This window comes from Cottoperca gobio, chromosome 7, assembly GCF_900634415.1.
Source record: "Cottoperca gobio chromosome 7, fCotGob3.1, whole genome shotgun sequence".
NCBI classification, from domain to species: Eukaryota; Metazoa; Chordata; class Actinopteri; order Perciformes; family Bovichtidae; genus Cottoperca; species Cottoperca gobio.
The window spans coordinates 6765307-6790651 of record NC_041361.1 but is presented as its reverse complement, the minus strand read 5'-3'; the positions used below and the strand labels follow the sequence as shown (position 1 = coordinate 6790651).

General features: G+C 39.8%; 1 protein-coding gene across 2 annotated transcripts; it reads right to left on the bottom strand.

Annotated features, from left to right (window-relative positions):
* Positions 1-3760: 3760 nt before the first annotated feature.
* LOC115010480 (sodium- and chloride-dependent taurine transporter-like) lies at positions 3761-22603 on the bottom strand. 2 transcript variants are annotated; one of them, XM_029435044.1, is made up of 14 exons: positions 20119-20129; positions 17987-18216; positions 17760-17894; positions 15839-16073; positions 15190-15322; positions 12799-12933; positions 11794-11897; positions 11527-11651; positions 9936-10048; positions 8483-8620; positions 7942-8044; positions 6918-7018; positions 6631-6801; positions 3761-5505 (listed from the first exon to the last, which is right to left on the bottom strand). In XM_029435044.1, the coding sequence occupies exons 1-14, from the start codon at positions 20127-20129 to the stop codon at positions 5350-5352; spliced, it is 1890 nt and encodes a 629-aa protein (XP_029290904.1). In that variant the 3' UTR covers positions 3761-5349. The 2 variants fall into 2 exon arrangements, with proteins under 2 accessions (XP_029290904.1, XP_029290905.1); XM_029435045.1 differs by lacking the exon at positions 20119-20129 and adding an exon at positions 22440-22603 and having other exon boundaries at positions 5350-5505.
* Positions 22604-25345: the final 2742 nt, after the last annotated feature.

The window sequence follows — 25345 nt, the reverse complement described above, 5'->3', positions numbered from 1 at the left end:
CAGCATACATCTGCTATCTTTTGCTTTTAATGAGCGTCTTGTTCCCATTGTAAGAACATTTTACCAAATCTTTATTTTTGTTGCACATACAATTCTAATATAAAACGCACGCACACTGACACACAGGGTGTTAGTGGACTCGAGGTCCAAGGCACATATGCTTATTTGAGTAATTTCATCCACGACATGGCTCACTGCCCTCGTTTCCATTCTCTCCTCCACACTGCCCGTCCCAGAGAAGGGACAGTACCTCCAAATAGACGGAGTGCTTCCTGCTACTTTCCAAGTATCATTAGCTGTATTTTAAACCTCCTTCCATCTTAATCCCAGGAATGCTTGTGAAGACATTCTGCTCTTTCGGCTTCCCTTTGAGGGATAAATAGTTTCCAAATTGTTCCATAGAGACTCCAGTGTTCACAGATGTATAATGTTGCATTTTCGTTTTTGTCTCACCCACACGTTTTAAAAAGATATTGATTCACTTTCTGCACACGTTTCTTTCCAACACTGCATTGGCACAAAACGCACATTTTATTAGCTAGAAGTTCAAAGTTCACTTTCACTTTTTTCACGTTCCACTGTGTGAATCTGCGTCTCTCTATGTGGCATTACACCAGAATGACTTATGGGTTGGTTTGTGGTCCATCACTGATGCTTCCTTAAGTGAATTACATCCTTTCCCAAACGGGAGGATGAAATGCCTTTCAATTTTCAGTGATGAATGATGTTATTGTTTTCACTTCACATCTGATGTTCTGCAGTAGTTGTTTTTCCTACCGATTTTTTAAAAAGGCACATAAGGCATGCATAGGGTTTGTCCTCAGAGAATAGCTTTTCCTTATAATAAAACGGTATTGGAGTAATCTGTTTGCTCCAACAGGATCTTTGTGAGAGTGCCCCCCCCCCCCCCTTTTTTTTATCATGACTTTTTTTGTTTTTCTAAAGCTTTAGTGTGACGAATCTGGCCTGCTGATCCAGCTGCCTCTCTGGAAATAATAAACCTGTTTTGTTTGATGTGTTGGCTGATGTGAAGATGTTGTGAGATAGTTGAAATGTCCCGTTTAGAGCAGATTGATTTAATCTTTGGGGCGGTAACTTTTTTTCAATCTGATTTCAGACTCATGTCTTATATTAAATGTCATGTTATATACAGTGGCCTATTTTTAAGGTTTTATATTGATTTACTGTATCTTTATTTTGCTGTATAATGTAACATGGGTATGCAGTGTTTTATTTTTTATTTACAGTACACAGCACACAGTGTAGTATCATGTAAGCTGTGATACTGCATGTGGCTGCAAATTGCTCGAGTAACTTCAACATCCTCCATAAATGCGTGAGGAATAGTTTCAAAGTAACTTGAAATATTTATTTATTCATATGATTTTATTTTTGTTATTTAATTTATTATAAACTAAGAAATGTCTTTCTTTTTCTGAGAATAAAGTTCATGAAACCATAGTGATTTCTAAACTCGTCTGTTTAATCTCTCCCCACCTAGATAAGGCACACTGACCCAGAAGTATGTCAACACTTGTGTGTAATGCAACGTGTCGGTCCACCACTTTGATCCAGATAGCAATGTCTAAAATACTTAATGGATGCTGTGACATTTGGTTCATTCATATTTCACTCGAGATGATTTATAACTTTGGCGATCCCTTGACTTTTCATCTAGCAGGATATCGAGTTTAACATTTAAATGTATCCAATACTTTGGTTTATGATTAAAAACCTGCAAAACTAATGACATTCCCATCAGCTTGAGATGGTGTTGGAAAATAAGTAGTTACTTGTGGCAGAGTTAACAAACTAAATTACAATTTTTGTTTTGTTTTTGTAGAAATTTAGAATAAAACTCTTTTTTTTTTTTGTTGAAGTTATATTGAACTTTTAATAAAAGTTTGACTAATCGGTGTCGAGTACTGTTGTGAGGTTAACACTGCAGGGTTTGTTTTTAGGACTTTTCAGCTTTGTTGCCCCGTTCAAAACATTTATTAGAAAAGTGTTCAAATGTAATAAGTTACATTAATTTGATGCCTTAACAGTGTTACTAGTAATCTGTAACTTATTACATTAAAACAATAACCCTCCCAACACTGGCTTCAGGTGTACTTTTAATGCTAATTAGCAAATGTTAGCATGCTAACATACTAAACACTAAACATTGTAAACATTATACCTGCTTAACAAACTTAACTGCGGTGCATATGTACAGCCTCACTAAGCCGCTAGCATGGCTGTAGAATTGAGCTGTGTCCAAAATCCTTACTATCACATACTGTAGACATAAAAAAGTGTCATACTATACTATTTTAGCTGTTAATATACAAAAAGAAAACATACGTCACCATTTTATACTTTCAGGAAATGATACAATGTGTGCAACGCTGGATGTCAATTAAACTGCGACACATGATATACTAGAAACCTGCTTAGCATCGGTATGTTTTATGGATTTGGCACACGGTTTACAGTGTGGTTGATGGTGTCGCTCAACAGATGTGGCCAAAATGTAGTTGTCCAACCTTGTTTAAATGCAAAATTATGAATAAAATAAAAGAAGCTGGGCATTTGGTGTCTTATTTGTTCTGTTAAGGCATAAATAAGAAAAAAAGTCGCCAGATTTAAGTCAAACAATGATGTTCGTTGTAAAAAGTGGGCTTCAAACACTTAATATGAGCCTCTCACTCGACTTTTCCAGGTAACATGATTTCACAAGTGCTCTCCCACAAAAGAAGCATTTGGAGCCCTTGCTTCCTCCTGCACTCAGGCCCTTATGTTGATCGTCCAGGTGACGTAAATGAAAGTCTTCAGTGCCTTAAGAGCTTCGGCCGGACGGTTGGACACCAGAGACGTGCCCAAATAAGCCAGTGCCATCTTTGGTGGGTGAGATGTCAATGCAGTTCCCACCTGCTGGGGGGGGGGCTTTGATTGATGGTCATACTGAAACATTTAGGCCAAGTGTCAATGAGAGGTGGGAGTCGGGGTGGGATTGGTGTTATCTGCTCAATGGAGGACGTTTAAATAAATATAGATAGCTCTTTTAGGGATATAATGAAAATGTAACAGTTTTGATGAAGGTCAAAGCTCATGATCACATTAATTAAAACAATACTGAGCAGTGTTTGATTAGTGGTGGACTCTTATGCAACAGGCTTCTCTAAACCAGAGACTACAGCCTGTAGTTAAGTCATCTTGAAAGTTAAAAAATGCATTGATATTGTGAAACTATGATTAGTGTCATTCCTGCAGGGCTTGTATATCTATGAAGACAGATAAGATGATGTTGAAATGCAGACTCTAAATGATCTGTGCAGTGCTAGATCTCCTTTTAGTAAGCAACTCTTCCAATATGCAGTCATCATTGTTATGAAAATAAAACATGTCTAACACTTTACAAACAATTTAGTGTATTTTCGCTGTATGATTCAGGTGCCAATAAAATAGCCTACTAACTGGTTCCTATTGGTACTTTAATGTAGTTACAGTGGAAGAGTACAAGACTAAAGGGAACAAGGGCAAAATTGGGCAATTTTAGAGGAAAAGCAGAAAGTATTGTTTGTAAATATTGGATACGTGCGTGGTAACGAGAAACAAAACTGAAAGAAAATTAAAAATGGCGTTTATAACATTGATATTAGGTGAGTATAGGTGTCAGGTGTTCAGATAGGCATTTCTCTACTCTGCAGGAATGACGGTTTATAAATGCTTCAGAAATGTTCATATTTAGAGAATAAAAGACTTGTAAGACACAAAATCCAAAGAAAAAGATGTTTATTTGTAATCTATATAGAAATGATGCAATGTGCATCTAAAAGGGGACAACTGTGAGACAAAAATACTTTGGTACACTTGAATATCCAAGAATTTAACAGACAAAGCAGCACGGTACTGTGGTGGCTCCTGCACATGCTTCAGATTGTGTATCTAACTGTGCAAGTTGTTGCATTATTGAACATTATTCTAAACTTGATGGTGCATGTTGAGTGAACAGAGAATGCCATTGCTTCAATGAATATTGCACACTGAAAAATGTAATCCTGGCTCACAATGCAATCAATATTTAGAGATCCAATTGCTGAGTTTTCAGTATAATGAATTAATCAGTGATGGTGTTCATATGATGTACAGTATAAAATTGTTACAAAAAGGCATATGTGATTTACAAACAATTCAAATTCTACAATACAAATGCCTAAACCGAACATTAGAAACTAGAATCCAGTGGTAGTGCTGCAGAGCGCGTCTGCTACTGTGATGAGCGCAATGGAGAAAGCGGTCAGGATGTTTAGAAAAAATAATGTTTTGACTTTTTAAATGATGTTCTCACAGATTCTGCTAAGAATGTTTGATGTCAGATTTCTACTCTATTTTGTCATGGTCTTAGCAAGGCCAAGGAGACAACTAGATACTGTATATCAAAGTTTACAATATCAAAAAAGTTAAAAGCTAAAAATATTTCCTCCTGAAATGTGTTGCAAATGCAACTCCAAACATCTTGCAACAATATAAACAAATACTACAATAAAAGGTGAAACGACATATAAAGTGCAAAGAGAGGTTTCAATAAATGCACTGGGACTGACCATAGTAGTCACACAGGCTGTGTACGAATACTCTAAAAATGCCACTTCCCTTTTCTCCTTACTTCCTTGGCTGTTTTTCTTTTTTTAATAATCTGTTTTTGAGGTTGGATCTTCTCATGAATGCATTTCTCACAGTATTTGGCCAAGGCCTTGTTCAACTTGTAACTGAAAGGATGTCAAGCAAGATTAACTCTATACACTGCATATAGCCACTTAACATGTTATGGACTTCTACTCTGAGAGACACAGGTACATTCATTTTTACTGCAGGGATAAACAACAAGATATTAAAAGTTAGTTTGAGCAACCAGACTGTCACAATCGCGTGAGAGTGTTTAAATGTCTTCTACCTTTTACGTGGTTAATTACTCGTTTAGTTTACTGAATTTATGTGAAGTGAGAATTTCATATTTTCTTCAATTACACCAAAAAAAAGCTAAATCCTCATCTCTTCTCCGGAATCAACAGAAAGGTAGTAAACATTGAACATTTTCTATCTCAAAATACTGCCTAAACTGAGATCAGTGCCAACTACAGCAACAACAGTCGTAACATCAACAATATCGATATAGTAAAAAATAAAAAAAATTACGAGAAATAAAAACATTACAACAATAATATATAGCTCTCTTCATAGAAATCAGATCAGAGTATCTCTAACGTGAATATATTGGACGATGTAAACCTACCATTATCAAAGTTAGCAAATATGATAATAACACAGAAAGCACATCAATCTTATTCCTCTCACAGAGAGCGCTCACATCGTTGTTTCTACAATGGTGTGGGTAGGCTTGATCAAGCCATTGTTCCCGTTTGGGTCCAGGGGCTCTGTCAGCTCGTTGGCCTTCACGTTGTACTCTTTCGGGCGAGAGCTCACACCTGACTTCGCCGGGGCTGCCACTGCTTTGATCCTCTAGAGGGAGGAAGGAGATGAGAAATAAGACTAATGACCGTCACAAACTAGGGCAGTATAAGCATGACATGACAGCTATGGAATTTAAAATGGTAAACAGTGTATTGCAATTCATATCACATCTGTATTTGTGCATGTACAAAAATTCAAGCCATATCAATTTAAAAATGACGGAAGTTTCAGGGAATACGCCAGGAGTTGAGATGCAAAGATCGACACATGCTAAATATAAAGTGCAGCCGGGAGATGTTAGCTTAGCTTAGCATAAAGACTGGAAGCAAGGGGAAACAGCTAGCCTTGATACAAGAAGGGGAGACTGTTGACAGTCCGCAACAACCTGCAAGGCAAGGGTAATGTGATCAACTAGGGTAACCTAGCTAGCAGTACCGATTGTGAGCTAATCTGCTAGCATGTTTGACTACTATCAGCTGTAGATTTGACGATGTTTTATAAGGTTTTTGGTCTTTGTTTCTTTTTGTACGATGAACACTTTTTAGTCAGAATTTATTATAGAAATAATATTTGTTATTAATATTATTATTACATTGGCAATGAGCTGTGCCCTCTTCATTGTTTGGCAATTCTGTGTAGATATTGGAGCTAGCTAACATTAGCTAACATTTCTGTGTCTGAATAACTACTAACATTTTGAGGGACGTTAGCTAGCTGCAAGTGTTTAGTTTCTTTTTCTCATATACTTTTAAGCATTTTACCATATCCACCTTAAATCCTCAAAACTAAATTGAGCTGAAACAATTAAGACACACAGCAGGTTTATTAACAAGATTTTTACTAGCTAATTTTCCATTTATGTAGACAGCAATGCTAAAATGCTAAAACTATCCTACTGACGCCTTCAGCTGTTTCAGTCGCTGATGGGACTCTTTACACTTTTGTTTTGTACCAATTAAACCTTCAAGATATAATGTGTTAATTAGTGCGCTTTAGAGGTGTTGTTAGGTTACCTTTGGACAGAGCCAGGCTAGCTGTTTCCACTTTGTAAGCTGAGCCTCATATTTAGGGTACAGGTATAACAGTGATATCATCTAACTCTGTTAGGTGAGTCAGCGCATTTTCTGAAAATGTCAAACTATTCTATTAAAATCACCGCAGCGTTGAGCTCACCTCGATCAGGGATCCCTCAGACTGTAAGATCTTGATGACCATCACCATGGGGATGCAGATCATGGAGCACAGGGCCAAAAACCAGCCCAGACCGATGGCCCAGTCAGGGTACTCATACACCTTGTTATAGGTCAAGGGCTTGTACTTCACCAGGGAGAAGACAAAACAACCCTGGAAAACAAACACATAGTTGTACATCTCTCTGTAATCTTGAAAGTGTAACGATCAACATGTTGTCAACAATATCTTTGTCCAACACAATTAAGTGACACTACAACATCTCTCACCATGCAGAGGACAGGAGTGATTACGGACCAGCTCCATTTCATCCATGGGTTTGGTCTGTAGCCAATCATATCCTCAACTGCATCGTAGAAATTATCAACTCCTATTGATCACACAGAGAACAAAGAATAACATGAGTGCTATGAGAGATATATACACACACACACACACACACACACACACACACACACACACACACACACACACACACACACACACACACACACACACACACATTTCTTTGGTTATTGAGGAAAGACTTTTATATATTTTTTTGAGGGAATATTTATACGTGTATACATTTAATATGTTTAGAAAGTGAAAGATATTTTATCTTTATGGCTCAGGCTAATCCCAGAGGAGAATTCTTTTTTGGAGGGACCGTAAAGAGCATTTCTTGATAAAACTTAGGGGACAATTGACTGAATTTGTGTTGTGCTAACCTCCAAGAACTGCCTGTATTGACAGACTGGGGGATTGTTCATATATGGGGATTATAAGGGAATGGAGACTTGTTTGAAGCGGTAGTCAGGAGTAGAAAAGCTAAATTAAATAACTATCGGGGTTGTTCTGAGCCCCTTAACCGGAGTCTTGGAGAAAGTAATTTGGGGGAGAAAAAAGCTTCACAGTCACAGAAGTATACATATAGTGGTTGCACAATTGGCAGATACAGGATTTATTGAAATACAAAAACAGTAACGCGTTTATTTTTGGAAGATGCAGCATTGCTTTCTCTCATTAAATGTTCTTCCTTCATTAATCATTTAAAAAAAGGATGTAAACTTGTGGGAGGAAACCCTGGATAGCCAATCCCTTTAGTGGGGGACCAACACCATCCCTAACCCGCACACCACACCCCTGCATGCAGTTAAAGTTATTCACTACTGACGTGGGAAGAACAACAAGGACACCTTTGTTTACCACCAAAGAGATGAATTCTGCTTTTTTTTCCCCTCTCAACTCTTCAGGATCATTAATTTGAAAAACGACACACGTTACAGAAATCACATAGTCGTTTCCACTTACCATAAACCCAGGCTACAGCAATGCATTCAAAGAATGCAACCCACAAAAGGCACACACCACTGGCTGCATAGTAGTCAAAGAGTTGAAACACATACATGCCACCCTGGAAAAAGAAAAGAAGGAAAGCCACATTAATTATCTCTCTGATGTGTGTGGAACGAAAGAAAGTCAGAGAGATAGAGGAGGGTATTAAAGCAGAGTGGGTGGGGGGTGTTGAAAGCGGTGCACAAGAATGCTGGCACGCTACCAATAGAGGCAGAGTTCAAACAGGTGGTGAGACGCCATTGAAGCACGGTTAACTGCTAAACGGAAAACGGCATTCCGAATTGTTCCATTCAGACACACAGGATGTGAGTTGTGGATGGGATAGGGAGCCATATTTGGTCGTAACAATGAGGCAGCCAAGAGGCAAGTGGAAAATCTGTGGCGTTATCTCTGCTGTTGATCCGAATGCACAGACTCTCTTTTCCTTCTCTAAACAGGATAAGCAGAAGAAGTAAGAGCGCAGAGGCTCCAATAAAGTGACTGTCGGTGAACTTACTTTCGTTACCATGGCGAGTCCCAGGAGATAGCTCATTAAACACATCCCAGCTATAAACATCTCCCGTCGGTAACCCTTCCTGAGGACGGCCGGATACAGATCTACAATGGAGGTGATCTGTCCTTCCACTTCAACAAACTGTGGGGACAAAAGCAACTATTAAGTTCTCATAGGGGGGAAAAATGTCTCTTTCTGTGTGCATGTAGCTCTTGTTTTGCCTCTGTAAACCAGTGATTAGAGCATAAGAGCTGTCTTTGTTGAGCAGTAATGAGAATTTAAACAGGGCTCCTCTTTGCAGCACTGGTTTGTTGCTACCAAGACACAACAGAAACAAAACAACAGTAAATCACTGTCTCCATCGCCCCATCTGTGTCTCTCTCTTACTCCCCTGTGTCTCCTCATTGCCTCATAAGTTACAACAGAAATTATGAGATTGTTCCAATTTACTAAGAACATGCTTCTTTGTTGCACAAAAACCAAACAAAAACCCCTTACATAACAGTGGCATGTATGTGTGAGCGATGTCAACAATATATAGCATTCAGGACTACAAATCTGCATGAATTTTATGGTCAAGAAATGCACCCACCCACACACACACACACACACACACACAGACACACACACACACACACACACACACACACACACACACACACACACACACACACACACACACACACACACACACACACACACACCTCGTGGAGTATTTACATGTGCTCAAATTTAGAGCATTGGTCTGATCTTGCAGTTGGCCAAGACGAGTTGCAGGCAACGTGCAGTACTGAGTTAGCACAGGAGTAGAATTACACTTGGAGGCAGGAAATGTGATATGGCCGGTGAATCCCTCTTGTGCAGACTTGTGTTTTGTCTACGTAGATGATCCTGTCTTAATCAAAGCTTCCTCCTTTCAAAACTCAATAGCTTGGCATGCAAGCAATTAGAATGACGTTTACTAACTACATGGTTGCTATTTTAATGCCTATCAACTTCTAAAATCTCAATTTATGGTATTACGGGGCATTAGAAGGACTATAAGCCTCACACAGTGATAGTAAAATGCCTTTGTGGGAGCAGGCTGCTTTTCCTGTGCGTCAGTTATCTGATACCTTGGAGACATTAGATGTGGATCAGAGAGACACTTAATGTGTTTTACACATTGTGGCTGGCAGGAGCTAACTAACCCAAGGGACCTCGAAGCTGTCTGTGTGAAATTAGCAGGCAGTTTCACAAGGACTGCAACTAAGGATTATCTTCAACATCGATTAATCTGCAGATCATTTTCTCGTCTAATTGTTAGGTCAATAAAATGGTGAAAAATGTCCATCTCAGTTTCCCAAAGTCCACGGCGATCTCTTTAAATGTGTTTTTGTCTAATCGTTGCAGCTCTATAGTCAACTAGCTATCCTGGACAGAGCTTGACAGACACAGTGATTGTGTAAATACTGACCTGGCTGTCGAGGCCCAGAAGCAGCAGCATGACAAAGAAGAGGATGGCCCAGAGGGTTGGCATCGGCATCATGGACACAGCTTTAGGGTAGGCGATAAAGGCCAAGCCCGGACCTGGAAGGAGAACATAATGGGGATGGGGAGAAGGGGTGGAGAACACAATAAATATTTCTATCTGATTCCAGCTTGGACGACATAAGGGAATTGGAAAAGATAATGAAAAGATTAAACTAGAGAGGACGAGCGGGGTCTGGCACTGCCAATAATCTAAAAGGAAATAAGATCTAGTGTGTCCAATAATTGGAAATCATGCGATTAAGAAAACTGAACTGAGTGTTTATTCTTTGTTGGCTCCATGTGCTGAGTGTTTGTTCATACTCTAGTGTCCTGTATGTGTTAACTTATATCAACAACCATGTTCAACTCTACATATTGTCTCTTTTACACTGAACATATTACATAACTGTGTACCGTTATGACCCTTCTGCTGCACATACTATTCATGACGTTCTGTTCGTACTGTACATATCATAGCAGCTTTATATTGTTTGGTATACATCACATATAACTCCATGCACTAATGCTACCATTTGCACTGGTAAAATGCTCATCTGCATTTCTGGTGCATGGTGTGCAATTACAATAAAGTTGAATCGAATCTAATATAAACAAAGTAGATGAGGATTGCAGCAAAGCCATGAACAATATCAACAGGATATAATAAGCACGAGACACAAAGTCAGCAATCACATACACTAATGCCTCAATTGAAGAGCTGAGCAAAATGCAAGTAATTTCTACATAAGAAATATGCTTTCATCTATATATTTTGGTTCTGTGTTTTCATACATGATGAAATATCTTGTATGTACACATTAACATGCAGCACAGAATTAGTCTTTGTTATACAATTATACTTTTAATTCACATGACTATATTCAAGTTGTAGTCTTATAGAAAGCAAAGAGTTTTGAAACCCAACAGAGCGAGCATGCTGAAAGAAGATGCATCTCCTTCAAAGTCCACATAGAGTATAAAAGGAAGGCAGAAACAGAACCAGTGGCGTCCATCTCAGGAGATCCACAGCTTGTTAACAGTGCTGCTGGTCAGAAATATCACCTCAGGGTGCCAGTGCACATTCAGTAGAGTACATACAGTACGATGCCAATCTTCTTAGCAATGTCCCCTGGTCCAAAAAGATGTAAAGCTACTAAATGACATGAGCAGGTTGAATGTGGGACATGAGGACACCTGGTGCCATTGAACACTTGTAGTAATGATGAGATCTTTAACACCGCAGTTCATTGTGTAGCTAAAACACACAGCCATGTAATCTGTCCGCAGAAGAGGTGCAACAGATTTCACACTGAAGTAACAATTCTGTTTCTTTGAGGCTTTTATTCAAGGAGTGTGCAATTGCCGATACCTCTACATTTCAGCATCATCGTTTCCGAGACTTGAATTAATTACTTGAATTACTTTTTTTTGTTCCCTCATTTAAAAGTTTGCTTGCTTTTGAGTTTCCAATTGTCTTTTTTTTGTTTGGCAACAGCGCCCACCATCACTGCTGCCATCACCTTGGACCCTCGTACCTGACTCTGCCACATCGGCAATGTCCACCCCTTGTTCTTGTGCCATGAAGCCCAGGACGGAAAATATTGCGAAGCCAGACACAAAACTGGTACCGCTGTTGAGGACTCCCAGCAGCAAACAGTCCCTATGTCACACATATGTCATGGAGGTTGTTAATGAACACAGGCGGAACCGAAGTTCCCATTTTCTTTTCACGCAACCGTCTCTGACACGAGTTGCTGTCACTACTACAGTCCCACTCCCCCCCCAGCGGAAACACCACTCACCTGTAGCAGTTGTATTTGTATTTGTTGTAGCTCCCCAGTGACGTCATGGCTCCCAGGCAAATGGCGTAGGAGAAGAAAATTTGGGTTCCTGCATCAATCCATACCTAATGGAGACAGAGGACAGAGTGATTTTCATAATGTACAAGCGACTACTGAACACATTGATACATTACAAATATACAAATACTATTACCATTAATTAAAACATAGCAAGCACGCAATAAAACAGTCACCACTGTTTCCACATTAGCAAAGCCTCAAACTGAAAATATGAAAAACAGAAAATGAAATATACATCTAGCTCTTCAGCAGTGGTGAAACGGTGAAACGTAAGTAATTATCTCCACCAGACACAAGAGATAATGTGTTTGCTCATGTGTGTGCGTGCTTGCATAAATTGACGGCTAAAATTATGACTGTATGTTTAAGGACCTTGTGTGGTGATTCACAATTTTTGGAAAAACCTATTTTAAATCACTGTTTTATAAAATCATGGACTGCTGACCCCTCTTAGCCGGCTACTACAAGCCCTAACTGGTCTGTTGTCGGCCATCTTTTGGCCTTTGCCATGGCTCAAACACTGACATCCACAGAGAAGTTTGGTCTGCAGATTAGTTCCACATCTAATTTGCTACGATCCACTTAAGTTATATAATAAATCCATGTTTTTGTTATCTTCGCCACCATCTTCAATGTAAGGGAGCTGGAAGGGACAGTTAAGTGAGATTCAACTCTTCTTTGTTTGGGAGGGGACAGGGAGACACAACTGGCGGTGATCTTCAAAGCGATTGAGTGCACTTTTTATAGTTTTATCTGAAATCCTATGCACTCTTTTAGGCTTAGTTAAATGTTATTTATTTCAACTCAGCACAGGACACATGTGGGCTAGCCGATCGAGACATGTCCGCTTGGTCCAATCACTCATTTGAAATGATGTAATCCGAGTTACATAATAAAAAGTAGGGCGCTATTACAGAAAAACAGGAGAAGAGTTTTTGATCCTACCTCTGGGTCCTGTAGGCGGGTCAGGTTAGGGTAAAGGTAAAATTTGATCCCTTCAGATGCCCCAGGCAGGGTCACTCCACGCACCAACAGCACAATCAGCATCACAAATGGGAAAGTTGCTGTTATGTACACCACCTAGACAGGACAAGGAATTATTAGCCAAACATACTGAGCAACAGTTATAGACTTATGACTCATCACCCTTTAGATATAATTGGGGAAAAAAAATAACTTCCTTTTTTGAAGTTCTCATTTCTAACTCGTGTTTTTACCGACTGCAGGACAAAAGAAACACTGTTCTTGTTATTGTTAGCAACAAGTTCCCTCTAATTCCCCCTGCATTTTGACCTTTTACTACTTAAAAAGTAGTTAAGGTCTCGGAACAGTGATGCATACTTCTATTAAATCATGATGAGGATTTGAGAGGTCCAATACAGCATGCAGCAGAACACAGCATAAAGGCTTCTCTCAATGAAACACACAAGAGGTCCTTAATAGAGTTAATCATTTTCTTCACATACAGTCAGGTCCATAAATATTTAGACATTGACACAATGTTCATCCTTTTGGCTCTGTACACCACCACAATGGACTTGAAATTAAACAATCAATATATTAAGTGCAAACTTTCAGCTTTAATTTGAGGGTATTTACATCCAAATCAGATGAATGGTGGAGGAATTACAACACATTGTATACGTGGTATCCCCTTTTTAAGGGACCAAAAGTAATTGGACAATTGGCTGTTCAGCTGTTCCATGGCCAGGTGTGTGTTGTTTCCTCGTTAGTTCATTTACAAGGAGCAGATAAAAGGTCTAGAGTTCATTTCAAGTGTGGTATTTGTTTTTGGAATTTGTTGAGGTCAACTCTCAATATGAAGTCTAAAGAGCTGTCACTATCAGTGAAGCAAGACATCATTAGGTGAGGCCAAATCAACTGTTTGGTACATTCTTAAAAAGAAAGAACGCACTGGTGAGCTCAGCAACACCAAAACATCTTGAAGACCACGGAAGACAACTGTGGTGGATGGCAGAAGAATTATTCTCCTGGTGAAGAAAAAGCCCTTCACAACAGTTCAGATCAAGAACACTCTCCAGGAGGTACAGTGGGTGTATCTGTGTCAAAGTCAACAATCAAGAGAAGACTTCACCAGAGTAAATACAGAGGGTTCACCACACCATGTAGACCATTGGTGAGCCTCAAAAACAGGAAGAGCAGATTAGAGTTTGCTATAATGCATCTAAAAAAGCCTGTAAAGTTCTGGAACAACATCCTGACAGATGAGACAAAGATCAACTTGTAGAATGATGGAAGAGAAGAGTATGGAGAAGGAAAGGAACTGCTCACGATCCAAAGCACACCACCTCACCAGTGAAGCATGGTGGTGGTGGTCGTGTTATGGCGTGGGCATGTATGGCTGCCAATGGAGCTGGTTCCCTTGTATTTATTGATGATGTGACTGCTGACAAAAGCAGCAGGATGAACTCTGAAGTGTTTTCGGGCAATATTATCTGCTCCTATTCAGCCAAATGCTTCAGAACTCATTGGACGGCGCTTCGTAGTGCAGATGGACAATGACTCAAAGCATACTGCGAAAGCAACCAAAGAGTTTTTTAAGGCAAAGAAGTGGAATGTTCTGAAATGGCCAAGTCAGTCACCTGACCTGAATCCAATTGAGCATTTCACTTGCTGAAGACCAAACTGAAGGGAAACTGCCCAAAGAACAAGCAGGAAGTGAAGACAGCTGCAGCAGAGGCCTGGCAGAGGATCACCAGGGACCAAACCCAGCGTCTGGTGATGTCTATGTGTTCCAGACTTCATGCTGTTTAAAAGTGACGATTTTATTTATGATCATGTTACTTTGTCCAATTACTTTTGGTCCCTTAAAAAGGGAATACCACGTATACAATGTGTTGTAGTTCCTCCACCATTCGTCTGATTTGGATGTAAATACCCTCAAATTAAAGCTGAAAGTCTGCACTTAAAGCACGTATTGATTGTTTAATTCCAAGTCCATTGTGGTGGTGTACAGAGACAAAATGATGAAAACTTGTGTCAATGTCCAAATATTTATGGGCCTAACTGTAACTCCTCCTGTTGGCTCTGGCCCAGTTTCTGTCCCGCTAACAGAAACAGAGAGAGGGCTAAGGAGTGGCAGTCAACTGTTTACAGCCGACAGTGAGTCTGGCCAACAAGAAACTTTCAGGACAGCGCAGAGGCTTGTGTCTCTAAATCCACCAAATTAACGGCCTTCCAAGCATGTGGCTTTTCTCTGAGCAACAGTGTTTTGTCACTGATTTATCGTGGTAAAAAAAAAAAGTAAAGGCCAAACAAAAAACAGCACCCAGGCAACAAAATAAGTACAGGATGTGTCTATGCTTCAGCACTCACTTTCCCAGTGGACTTGACTCCCTTCCAGATGCAGAAGAAGCAAATAACCCACACTGCTAGGAGACACAGGGCCAGGTCCCACTTCAGGGGCCCAATGTCATCGATCCCAGTGGAAATGCTCAGGACGTTGCGTCTGCAGAGAAAACAGATGCACAGAACAGGTTAATGACAGCTTGTGGGACTTGAAACAGAAGAGGTTATCTTGTACATTTTCAAAACACACCCAAGAAAGTACTTCATGAGACACTTCAGAACATGACTAGGACAATAAAAGTGGAAATCAAACACACACAGAACTTGGCCTTTCTGTGCTGTTCTTCTGCTCCAGCAAAATGGTGAGATGTCTATTTGAAAAAAGCTTTGAGGCTTCTAACTGTCATTGTCAAATGTCAGCAAATTCAAACGTGTCACAAAGCAAATGGACATGCAAAAACTAAAAAAGGTAAACTTTGAGGAGCTGCATTTAAATGTTTGAAAGGTGCCGTACAAAAACAGTTTAAAAACAAACGTTAAAAGTAAACAGTGCCTTATGTTGGAAGTGTGCCTGTTCAAACACATTTACGCAAGCAAGATAAAGAGGCAGTTTACTTCAGCATAATAGTGGAGTGTGTGTGTGCGTCAGTTAGGCATGTTGTCAGTGAATACTCACTCCCAGAACTCAGTGACGGGGGAGGTAAAGTTGGTAATGTTGGCTGCTAGCCAGAGGGTCTTGTTCTTGCGGACTGTGTCCTCTATACAGAATTCTGTGTTCCAGGGCTGATTGCATTTCGCCCAGGGGAGCTCCGGCTGAAAGCAATGAAACAGGTAGTAGAGTCCCCAGGCCAAGATCACGATGTAGTAGATGTTCAGTAGAGATACGATCACAACAGAGGCATAGCCGATACCTGGAGAGAGGAAGGAGAGAAGGCAGATTTTCAGCTCAAGATACCATGCAAGTTATGATTTCTATTTAGTCACACCTCATGAATGTCTAATATTCACTCTCTTTTATCTCTGTTTTTGGTCTCCACTATCTCCTGAGGGAAATATCTGCCTCTTTAGCAGCTAAAGGCTTCACTATGTTCACCAGCAAGTTGCTGACCTTGTCTGTCAGTGGGTTTTAAGAGCTTTTACACTTAAAAAGCTGCTTGCTGTGGTCAAAAACAACACTAAGGGAACCGTAGAGTCATGTGATAATTCTGTGTACTTTTGACCACAACCAACCATCTGTGATACTGGGTGTGGTTGCAACGTTTAGCCAGAGAGGGCAGCAAAACAAAGGCTTTCGGCCTGGAGGTAAATAACCCTTTAAATAAAGACTGTGTGAAGTGGAGATTGTTGCAGAACAACTTTAAAAGCAGGCTTTCACAAACATAAATAACAACTAACTTGTTGTCAACTCAACGAGGGGAAACCGCCTGAGCTCAATTCTGCTATCTTACGTTATAATGTCCTTAGTGTTTTAACGCTATTTTTAGTTGACTTTGCCACGAACCTGGAAACAGAAATCCGGTACTCTTCCACTGCTCAAGAGTATTTTTAATCTCATCTCTGTTGCCCCCACTGCCTCGTTCCCACATACCAAATGCAAACTGATAGACAAGTCAATGCCGTGACAGGTGCGTGCGTGCAAAGTCATGAATTTCACCGTGTGATAAAAACACGTGAAGGCAGGAGGGAAACAATGGGGAGGTTTGTGGTTGGCCAGTTTTGTGGCCACTTGTGGGCTTTCTCTGCCTTGCCAGACGCTGCGCCATATGGACAGACAGCAGCCTCAGCGTTCCTTGAATAGCGGAGACCATCGGCAGCTGCTAGAGATCCGGTGTAGCACAGCTTCCTCTCTCTTCATGTCATATCCCGTGTGTGAACATGAGCAAGGGCGTCACAGCAGCTGCTGAAGGTGCGGGACCTCAGTACTCGTCTACAGCTGTCAATCAAGGGTAGAGGCCCACACCTCAGGTCAAGGGACAGGTGAAGGAATCCGACCCTGACAACACTACCACAGAAGTCATAAAGTATTTATATCATCCAAGCGAAGAGAAAACAAGCGGATTCACACTGTCAACAACATGTTTTTAATGCAAACCCATTGCTAGGCAACCTGATGTGTTTTTTTTTGCTAGTCCGTGTCCATGGCAACTGATCAATCCCTTATATACCCAATATGTGCCGTTTATTTTAAAACGCGTAACGCATGCTTGTAAGTGTCCCCGACCCTGGATCATTCATCCTCCATGTTCAGTTTTCTCAATGTTCCTGCTTTACTGTGCTGTGTAATGTCGTCGACATAACACAAAGCAGCGTAATGAAGTAAGACTGGTCCACTTACAAGGGGAGGGAACACCTCAGCAGAACATAATGTCGAATAAGGATGAATACTGGACGGAAACAGGAAGAAAATCAGGGCAGGATTCTTGTTTGGACCAATGAGGCTTTTACTCAGCGTTAAATATTAAATGATCTTGTCAGGGATGATTTGTGCTGCGTTGCAGAGCCTCCATTTCTGTGTGTGTGTGTGTGTGTGTGTGTGTGTGTGTGTGTGTGTGTGTGTGTGTGTGTGTGTGTGTGTGTGTTTATCAGCTTGGACTGACCAGTGAAGATGGGGCAGAGCTTGGCCCAGCAGGTGATCCCTCCTTCAGATGTATACTGGCCCAGTGCAACCTCCAGGAAGAACACAGGCAGGCCACCCCCAAACAGGAAGATGAAGTAAGGGATGAGAAACGCACCTGGGTAATGGACACAGGGAGTAAGACATCTTCCAGCAACAATAATTTTTTGGCTTAACACTCTTAACATATGTTGTGCATCTTCTGCTTACCTCCACCATTTTTATAACAAAGGTAAGGGAAGCGCCAGACGTTTCCTAATCCAACGAAGCCTCCGGCCACGGACAGGAGAAAGTCGAGCTTACTGGCCCACTTCTCCCTCTGAGGAGCCTTGCCTTCAGCCTCGTCCTCGGCCCGTGTGCCTGGACTCTTCCCCGGTGAAGGTTTAAGGGTGTCCTTGTGAAAGTCCTTCAAACATTGAAGCTTCTCTTTTTGTGCCATGCTGTGGACGGCAAAAAGGGAAAAAAGGGCACGTAAGATGGAGCGAGCCAAAGACAAAAAGAACGAGAAACAGAGGTGAGCGGGATAAGAGACAGAGAGGGAGGAGCATTAGGGAGATAAAGCTGTCTCCTGGTTGCGTTACAGCGTGCTGTGTAACCACTGAGTACATGATATACAGTACTATGTTACTAATCTTGCTAATCTGAACAACTGATTCACGCAGGTCATTCGGACTAGAGAAATGTTTGGGGAGCTGATTCGTGTTGATAGAGTTCAGCAAGGAATAAGGAATATCGAACAATGCAGAGTAAACCCACTGTGTTTCTTTATATGTTACAATGATTCAGAAAATCACTCCATCCATCTGTAGAAAAAACATCTATATACATATATATATATATATATATATATATATATATATATATATATATATATGCCAACACATCACCCAAACTCCAAGACAACAACCTTGGCGAGAGCATGTACACATTCACTTTTTGATTAGCTGTAGCTCTCTGGTTTCAACCTTTTACTCAAAGTTTCAGGGTGTGTTTTTCTGCTCAGAGGGGGGCATATTGTCACTGAAGGAAAAGGAAGGGAATGTTTGGATATGATGCATGATTTAGACCTCGCCTGACCCTGGACGAATGGTTTCTCTTAGATTTCTCTTGTGCTACCGTATCAGCAACAACTCGGTCCTTCGTGATCCAAATTTAGAGACTAAGATATCCCTCTGCATTCCCAAATCCCTGGCTGCTCTCAAGACGATTCAACGGCTTAAGTTCACTTGAGTGTTTACACTGTAAACTGTCTTTCCAAGAAAGACAGGATTTAGTATTACGGACCCAGGTATCCTATTTCCCCGCATGAGCCAAAGAGGAGAAAAGAAACCCTACTAGGACAGGAATAATTGTCGTGCCAAGACTGAAGGGGATTTAAGATCCTAGCTGGCATATAATAAAGAACAAAAAGAGGGACAATGAAAAAGCTATAATTAATAGTAAGATACAAGATTTATTGTAATACTTGTGAGAAACGTTTCCTCTTCTTTTAAGAGAAGAACTGAGCAACAACAAATACTTCCACTTAACTGTTGTGGCCCCCAAAATAAATTTAGACTACGTTGTTGATCAAAGCCCAGATAAAAGTACAAGTTGTACAAAAAACTTACAAGCTTGCAAAACACTAATCTTGTTTTTTTTCTATATTCAGTCTTTAAAAATGGACAGCATGTCCCTCTCGGCAAAGAGAATTATTACCAAAAAATACATACTCGCATTCCTACAAGGAACTATGTGTTCGCTTAACAAACCCTTGAAAAGCAGCCCCTCCATGCACACTGCGCCCCATCATTTTCTAGGATTTCTCTCTTCCTGTTATGCATGACAAGTCAACTTGAACCGCTTTCCACTCTCAGACCTCATTACATAACTGGATCAGTTCTTGCCCACCCCGTTTCTCATCCTGCTTCCCTCTCTCTCTCTCTCTTTGATCTCTTTTCCCCCCCTTTTCCCCTCGTCTGCTTTCACCTGCCTGCATGGTGTTAGGAGGCTTTCTGCCCGCCAGATAAGACTTAAGACAAACTGTCCTTGGGATTTAAACCAGACATACTTGAATACAAAGTCCAAAGCCTTTTAAAAGAAACGAAATATTGATGTTCAATTGAAATCACTTACTCTTATCTCTAGCTAGATATCCTGTCAACATGAGTCACAAAAGACAGTTATTTCTCTATTTATTTAACCTTTTAACACACAAATAGACTCCTTTAACATCCAACAAAATCATTACACTATTTTTCATTTGACTATTCTAAGCCCATTCATACAGGAGAACTTGACCTAACACATGCAAAACCTGTAAAATAAAGTCTCCTTGCAGCGAAACAGTTTAGAAAACTTACATTTCCTTCATGGCTGCGACTATGTATATAGTTCCTCTCCCTCAGCTGTCACCATTCCTCTGTACTGAATGCCTTTATGCCGACACGGGTCACAAGAAGTGGAGCTGACAGCAGGGCCCGCCCCTTGGCTAAAGACAATTAAATCCAAAGTGGAGATTGGACGCAGCCTCACTGTGACAGACAACTCAGGTACCAACGTGGGAGACTGTAAATTTCCACTTCCCACTACTCCCTGCCCACAAACATACACACAGCCAAGTGGTGGGGGGTGAGTATGTGACACACACACACACACACACTTCTTATTCATGTTGAAGACACAGAGGACAAGTCAGAGGCTGGTCCAACACTGGGGGTTGGCCTTGAATTATGAACTTGTACAAATGGATGGAATGAAACTGAAGGCAGCATTTAGAGTTTTAGTGCCTTTTTTATTTAAAACGGTTCCACACTCAAACAGCACTAAAATATGAAGCACGGTTTCATAACAAGCCCCTCATAACATCACCATGCCACTCCCAAGCATCCTTGTGTGAAAACTATTTTTATTCATGCATTTGCTGTGATAATTCCTGGTATGCAGGACATTTTGGAATCACTGGCCCTCCATTCTTTCATGACATGTGGTTTGCTATCTGTGAAATGTAAACGAATACTGTATCAGCTTATAACAACTCCTAATAAGGTAATGTGCATCTCTCTCTCTGCTCGTCCATGAGTCTGTGTAGATACCATTTACTGTTCCGAGAGCTCACAATGGCCGGACAAAGGCTGGCATGCAAGAGTCAATTAAAAACTGATAAATTCCTCTGCAGGATTTGCACAGTTAAATGGGGGACAGGGATCAGCTGATGACAAGCTGTCGTTTAAACACTTCACACACTCACACACACACTTCTTAACTTTGCATGACGCCATAATCCATCATATTTTGGTCGGTGTCATGCTCTGTATACTATTTTTGGTTACGTAACCTTTGACAGACGCCGTCTAATCTATTGTACAGGATTTGTATTTTGTGGGTCATGAAATCAAACAGAGTTCTCCTTAACAAAGTGAAACCTTGTGGTGTTTGTTCATGACTCAAAGTTTACAAAAGGCCTTAGTTATTGTTGAATAACATCATGCTGTCAAACTAGATCTGAATTCTTTCACATTATAAATACACTATTCTTCAACCTTCAAACAACAGGTTTTTCTTTTGATTTTAAGATTTGAGCTGAGTTTTGGCCTCAACCTTGTGGTGATCAGATATCTTGTAAGTGAGGAGCAGCAGATTTGTGTTCAAGTGAGAGATTTTGTGTTGTCTTTGAGGAGAAATAATACATGAATCTAGGACAACACAGTGCTAGAAAGACATTTCACAGTAAGATATTATACTATTAACTGGGAAAGTCACATTTCCACAATCAATAGTATGAAGAAATTATCATGTATATCATAAGCCACTCCTTATTTTGCAGGACACCCTCAGGAAACCCTTTACAGACCCCCTAAAATGCCCCAGGTGTTTGGGAGCACCTGCAGCTAAACCCCTGAAGTTTTATCCTGCTAACCTGGCAGATTGGGTTTATAAAAGGACACACGTCAATCAATCATACACGGGACAGGGTGCAGACAGAAGAAGTAGGTTAAGTATGTGCCACTAAGCACAAGATATAAGCTAGTAAATGTCTTAGTTCATCAGACGTAGGATACTTCAGCAGACTCTCCTCTAAACGGCGCATTGACATGAATTCACTTATACATTTGCTCATTCACTCATGCAGTGGATGACTTATGGTTGTGGAGGGTGAAGGGGCACCTGGAGTCAGAAGGAGACAATAAACACATGTGTAACCCCCCAAACACATCATATGTCACTGTAAATCAAGGGCTGCACCTGAACGCATCACAACAGGCCTCCAAATCGAAACGAGAGAAACGGGTCTGATCAGCTGTAAACACAGGAAACCGGGTTCAAAGGCCAAATCCGGGTTTTTTCTTTTTTAATTACCAGTACAATGTTTTTTTAAGGCGGGTATAACCGCCAAGATCTTTTGCTGATGCATCATGGGAATAATTAGGAAACCGCTTCATATCAAAGCGAGCAAATGTGGTCTGTTTATACCAGAAAACAAATCCGCGTGCCTGATGTTTAACATCAAAATACGTGACAAAAGACTATTCAACATACGAAAAAAATCAATAATCGTAACAAAAGACAGTTTAAAAGCAGATAGCTACTATAGTTATTCTTGCTGGGGTTCTCTAATTTCTTTAAAAAAAACAATATTAACCGTAATTTACTGACTTAATACGTAAAGAAGATGCCAAATTACCTGTCCTCGTTTTATCAAGCAGCCTTGTTCCTTGTTTTGTAGCCTACGTTTTAACGCTGAGTGAAACAATTGAATGTATTTTTCTGTAAGACCATTGTTTCTACGAGCTCGTGCGCGTTTAATATCAGTTTGAGTGGAAAATCACCAGCAACAACTTCTTAAAGCGACAGCCTCCCTGCGTCCGCCCTTCACCTGGGTCATAACGGTCTGTCACTGTGAAGCCTGTAACTGGAGAAATGAATCACCACTTGCAGCACATCCTCGTGTCTTTACATATTGCTTTACATTCACTTGTAAAATGTGCCAATGACGTGAAAAAAAACGCAGGCAGTGTACATTTAGCAGATATGTTCAATGTCTGAAGATAAAGGTAGAAACCAATATTCCCGGACTGATTCTTAGATTTTAGATTTATGTAAAGTCTCTTTTATTTAGTATGCACACATTTGTTTATCTTCGTCCATTTCTATTTTATTTATTTATTTATTTCATTTTGAAAAATTCTCTTTTTAAGTTGCTTATTATTGATACTGTTCCAATCTCAAAATACAATAATATATCTCTTATATAATCTGTTTTTAATTACCTGCATCATAACACCATGAGACCCATTATTATTTTACATCTGTTTGCAAATTGGACCAACATTTTACACAAGATAAAAAGCAGTGACATTAAATATAGTTTTATAATTATAGCATTGACACGACAATATACTGTAAGTAAAATATTTAGCTAAATAAAACATGTTTAAAACATTTTTGAAACAGAAATAAACCCACCAAAATAGTTCCCAAAATTACTAAAAATATGTTGGCAGGTGTTTATCCTTCCTATTTGATAATGATGCATTTTCAAATATTGGTAATCCATTATTAAATCATAAATAAATGACTGAAGTCTGTCTTGTAAGTGTTAAAAAATTCTATTTAAATCAAATTCTTGGCAAATGATAGCATGCTAATATGCTACACTAGCATAGTTAACATGGCAACATTGTTTCGTAACAGCATGTTAGCATTGTCATTGTGAGCATGTTAGCGTGCTGACGTTAGCATTTAGCTCAAAGCACCACTGTTCCTAAGTGCAGCCTTACATCATGGCCCTAGAATCTTTTACACTTGTTTAGCCTCATAAAAAAGTGATACCATCATTTTATGATACATTTAAAACGTAATTTTCACGTTTTAATCTAACAGTATATTTCACAATATATCTGCAGTGTCAATATGAAATTGATGTCAGGACAGCAGACAGTCTTCACATCTTCCGTCGCAGACTGAAAACTCACTTGTTTCGACTGCACCTCGGCGAATGAAGAAAACATAATAACTGTTCTTTGTATGTTGCACTTATATTAGTTTGGTTTATTTATAGCTAATAGTTGAATTTGTATTCTATTGTTTCTGTATGTTGCACTTATGTTGCACTTCAAACTGGCTTATTTGAAGACAGTGTTCACTTATACGATTGTACCTATTTGAAGCTAATGTACTTATAAGATTCTTGCTGTTCGGAGTTGTATCTCCATGATTGTTTGCACTTTTTGTACGTCGCTTTGGACAAAAGCGTCAGCTAAATGAACTGTAATGTAATGTAATGTAATTTCTAATGTCAGCCGGTGCAGCTAAACAGATGAATGTAGATCATTTCTTGTGTCTGTAAGACTTGTGCATATACTGTACATGTAGTTCACTGTAGCGTATATCCTAATCTGAAGCATCCGGTCTTGCCAAACAAACAGATGGCATAAAGGTAGCATCAAGATAGTGACCACTAAAACCATCCACAGTGATATTCTAAATAAATCATGTATTAAAATGTATTATATGTTAACAGTGAGCCATTTGTATAAACTGTAGGCCTACAATTAGACCCAACTTTAACTTAATTGTTGTTTTAGAAGCAGGACGTGAAGGCATGTTGGCTAATGTTGAGGGTTGTTGTGGTTTTATTTTTAATATGTTGAGCCAGAAATTAAGCAACATATTTCATTGTGCAATGTCATGAAGAAAAAAACCACACACGCTCTACAAAAAAGAACAGTCTGTTTTTGTTCCTTATTTCTATGCCGTGTTTACTTGCACATTTCCTCATTAGCCTTCGAAGCAACATTTCATGTCAGTGCTGTAAAGCAAAGTGTGTTTCAAAGCCACCCGGTCCCCTTGAGTTTCAGTGATGGTTTCTCCCCACAGAGAACAAAAGCTCTGTCAGCAGGACAACTGCTTTCTGATGCCTGAGGGCGAAATGGCCAGGAAACAGGAAAGTGAAAAAAAATGCAAGTTTGGACGCTCACGGTTTGTAACTGTGACAAAGACCAACCTTGAATCTAAAGTAGCTGAACACACACAGGGGAGAGAAAGCTTTATCTAACTTGTATCAAGTTACAATAGCAGGCATGCCCACAAAGTAAACATCCGTAAGTGTTATAATACATGAATGATTATAATGTCGTAGCTCATAAGGCCATAATCATGTTGGAGACTTTTTTGTGATCTTATAATTAGAAGAGTTATTAATGTTATTTACTTGCTTTGACAAATGATAAATTATTTTTATAATTTATAGAGCACTTTTTATAATACTCAAAGATATATATATATATATATATATATATATATATATATATATATATATAAGAACAGACTAAAAATATACAACATACAACATTAGTTACACATTAAAAGCAGTTCTGAAAAGATGAGTTTTGATTTGGGATTTGAACATGGACAGATTGCTGTAGTCTCGGATGTATCAACATTTTGTACAGGTTTGTTTTGACTTTGTTGTATTTGTGGTCCTAAATTTAGCAAAAAGGAAAGGTTTTATCCTCAAGGTCATTCTCTAACGTGGCTCGATATCTGCAAAGCACCAATCAGGTTCCGCCTCATCACCGCGTCACCTCA

Bases quoted from the DNA above. Each gene is read 5' to 3' on its own strand.
- LOC115010480 (XM_029435044.1), bottom strand. The intron at 15,323-15,838 runs GTGAGTATTCAC...TTTTCTCTGCAG, and splicing joins CCCGTCACTGAGTTCTGGGA to ACGCAACGTCCTGAGCATTT. The intron at 8,621-9,935 runs GTCAGTATTTAC...TTGTCCCCACAG, and splicing joins TTCTGGGCCTCGACAGCCAG to TTTGTTGAAGTGGAAGGACA.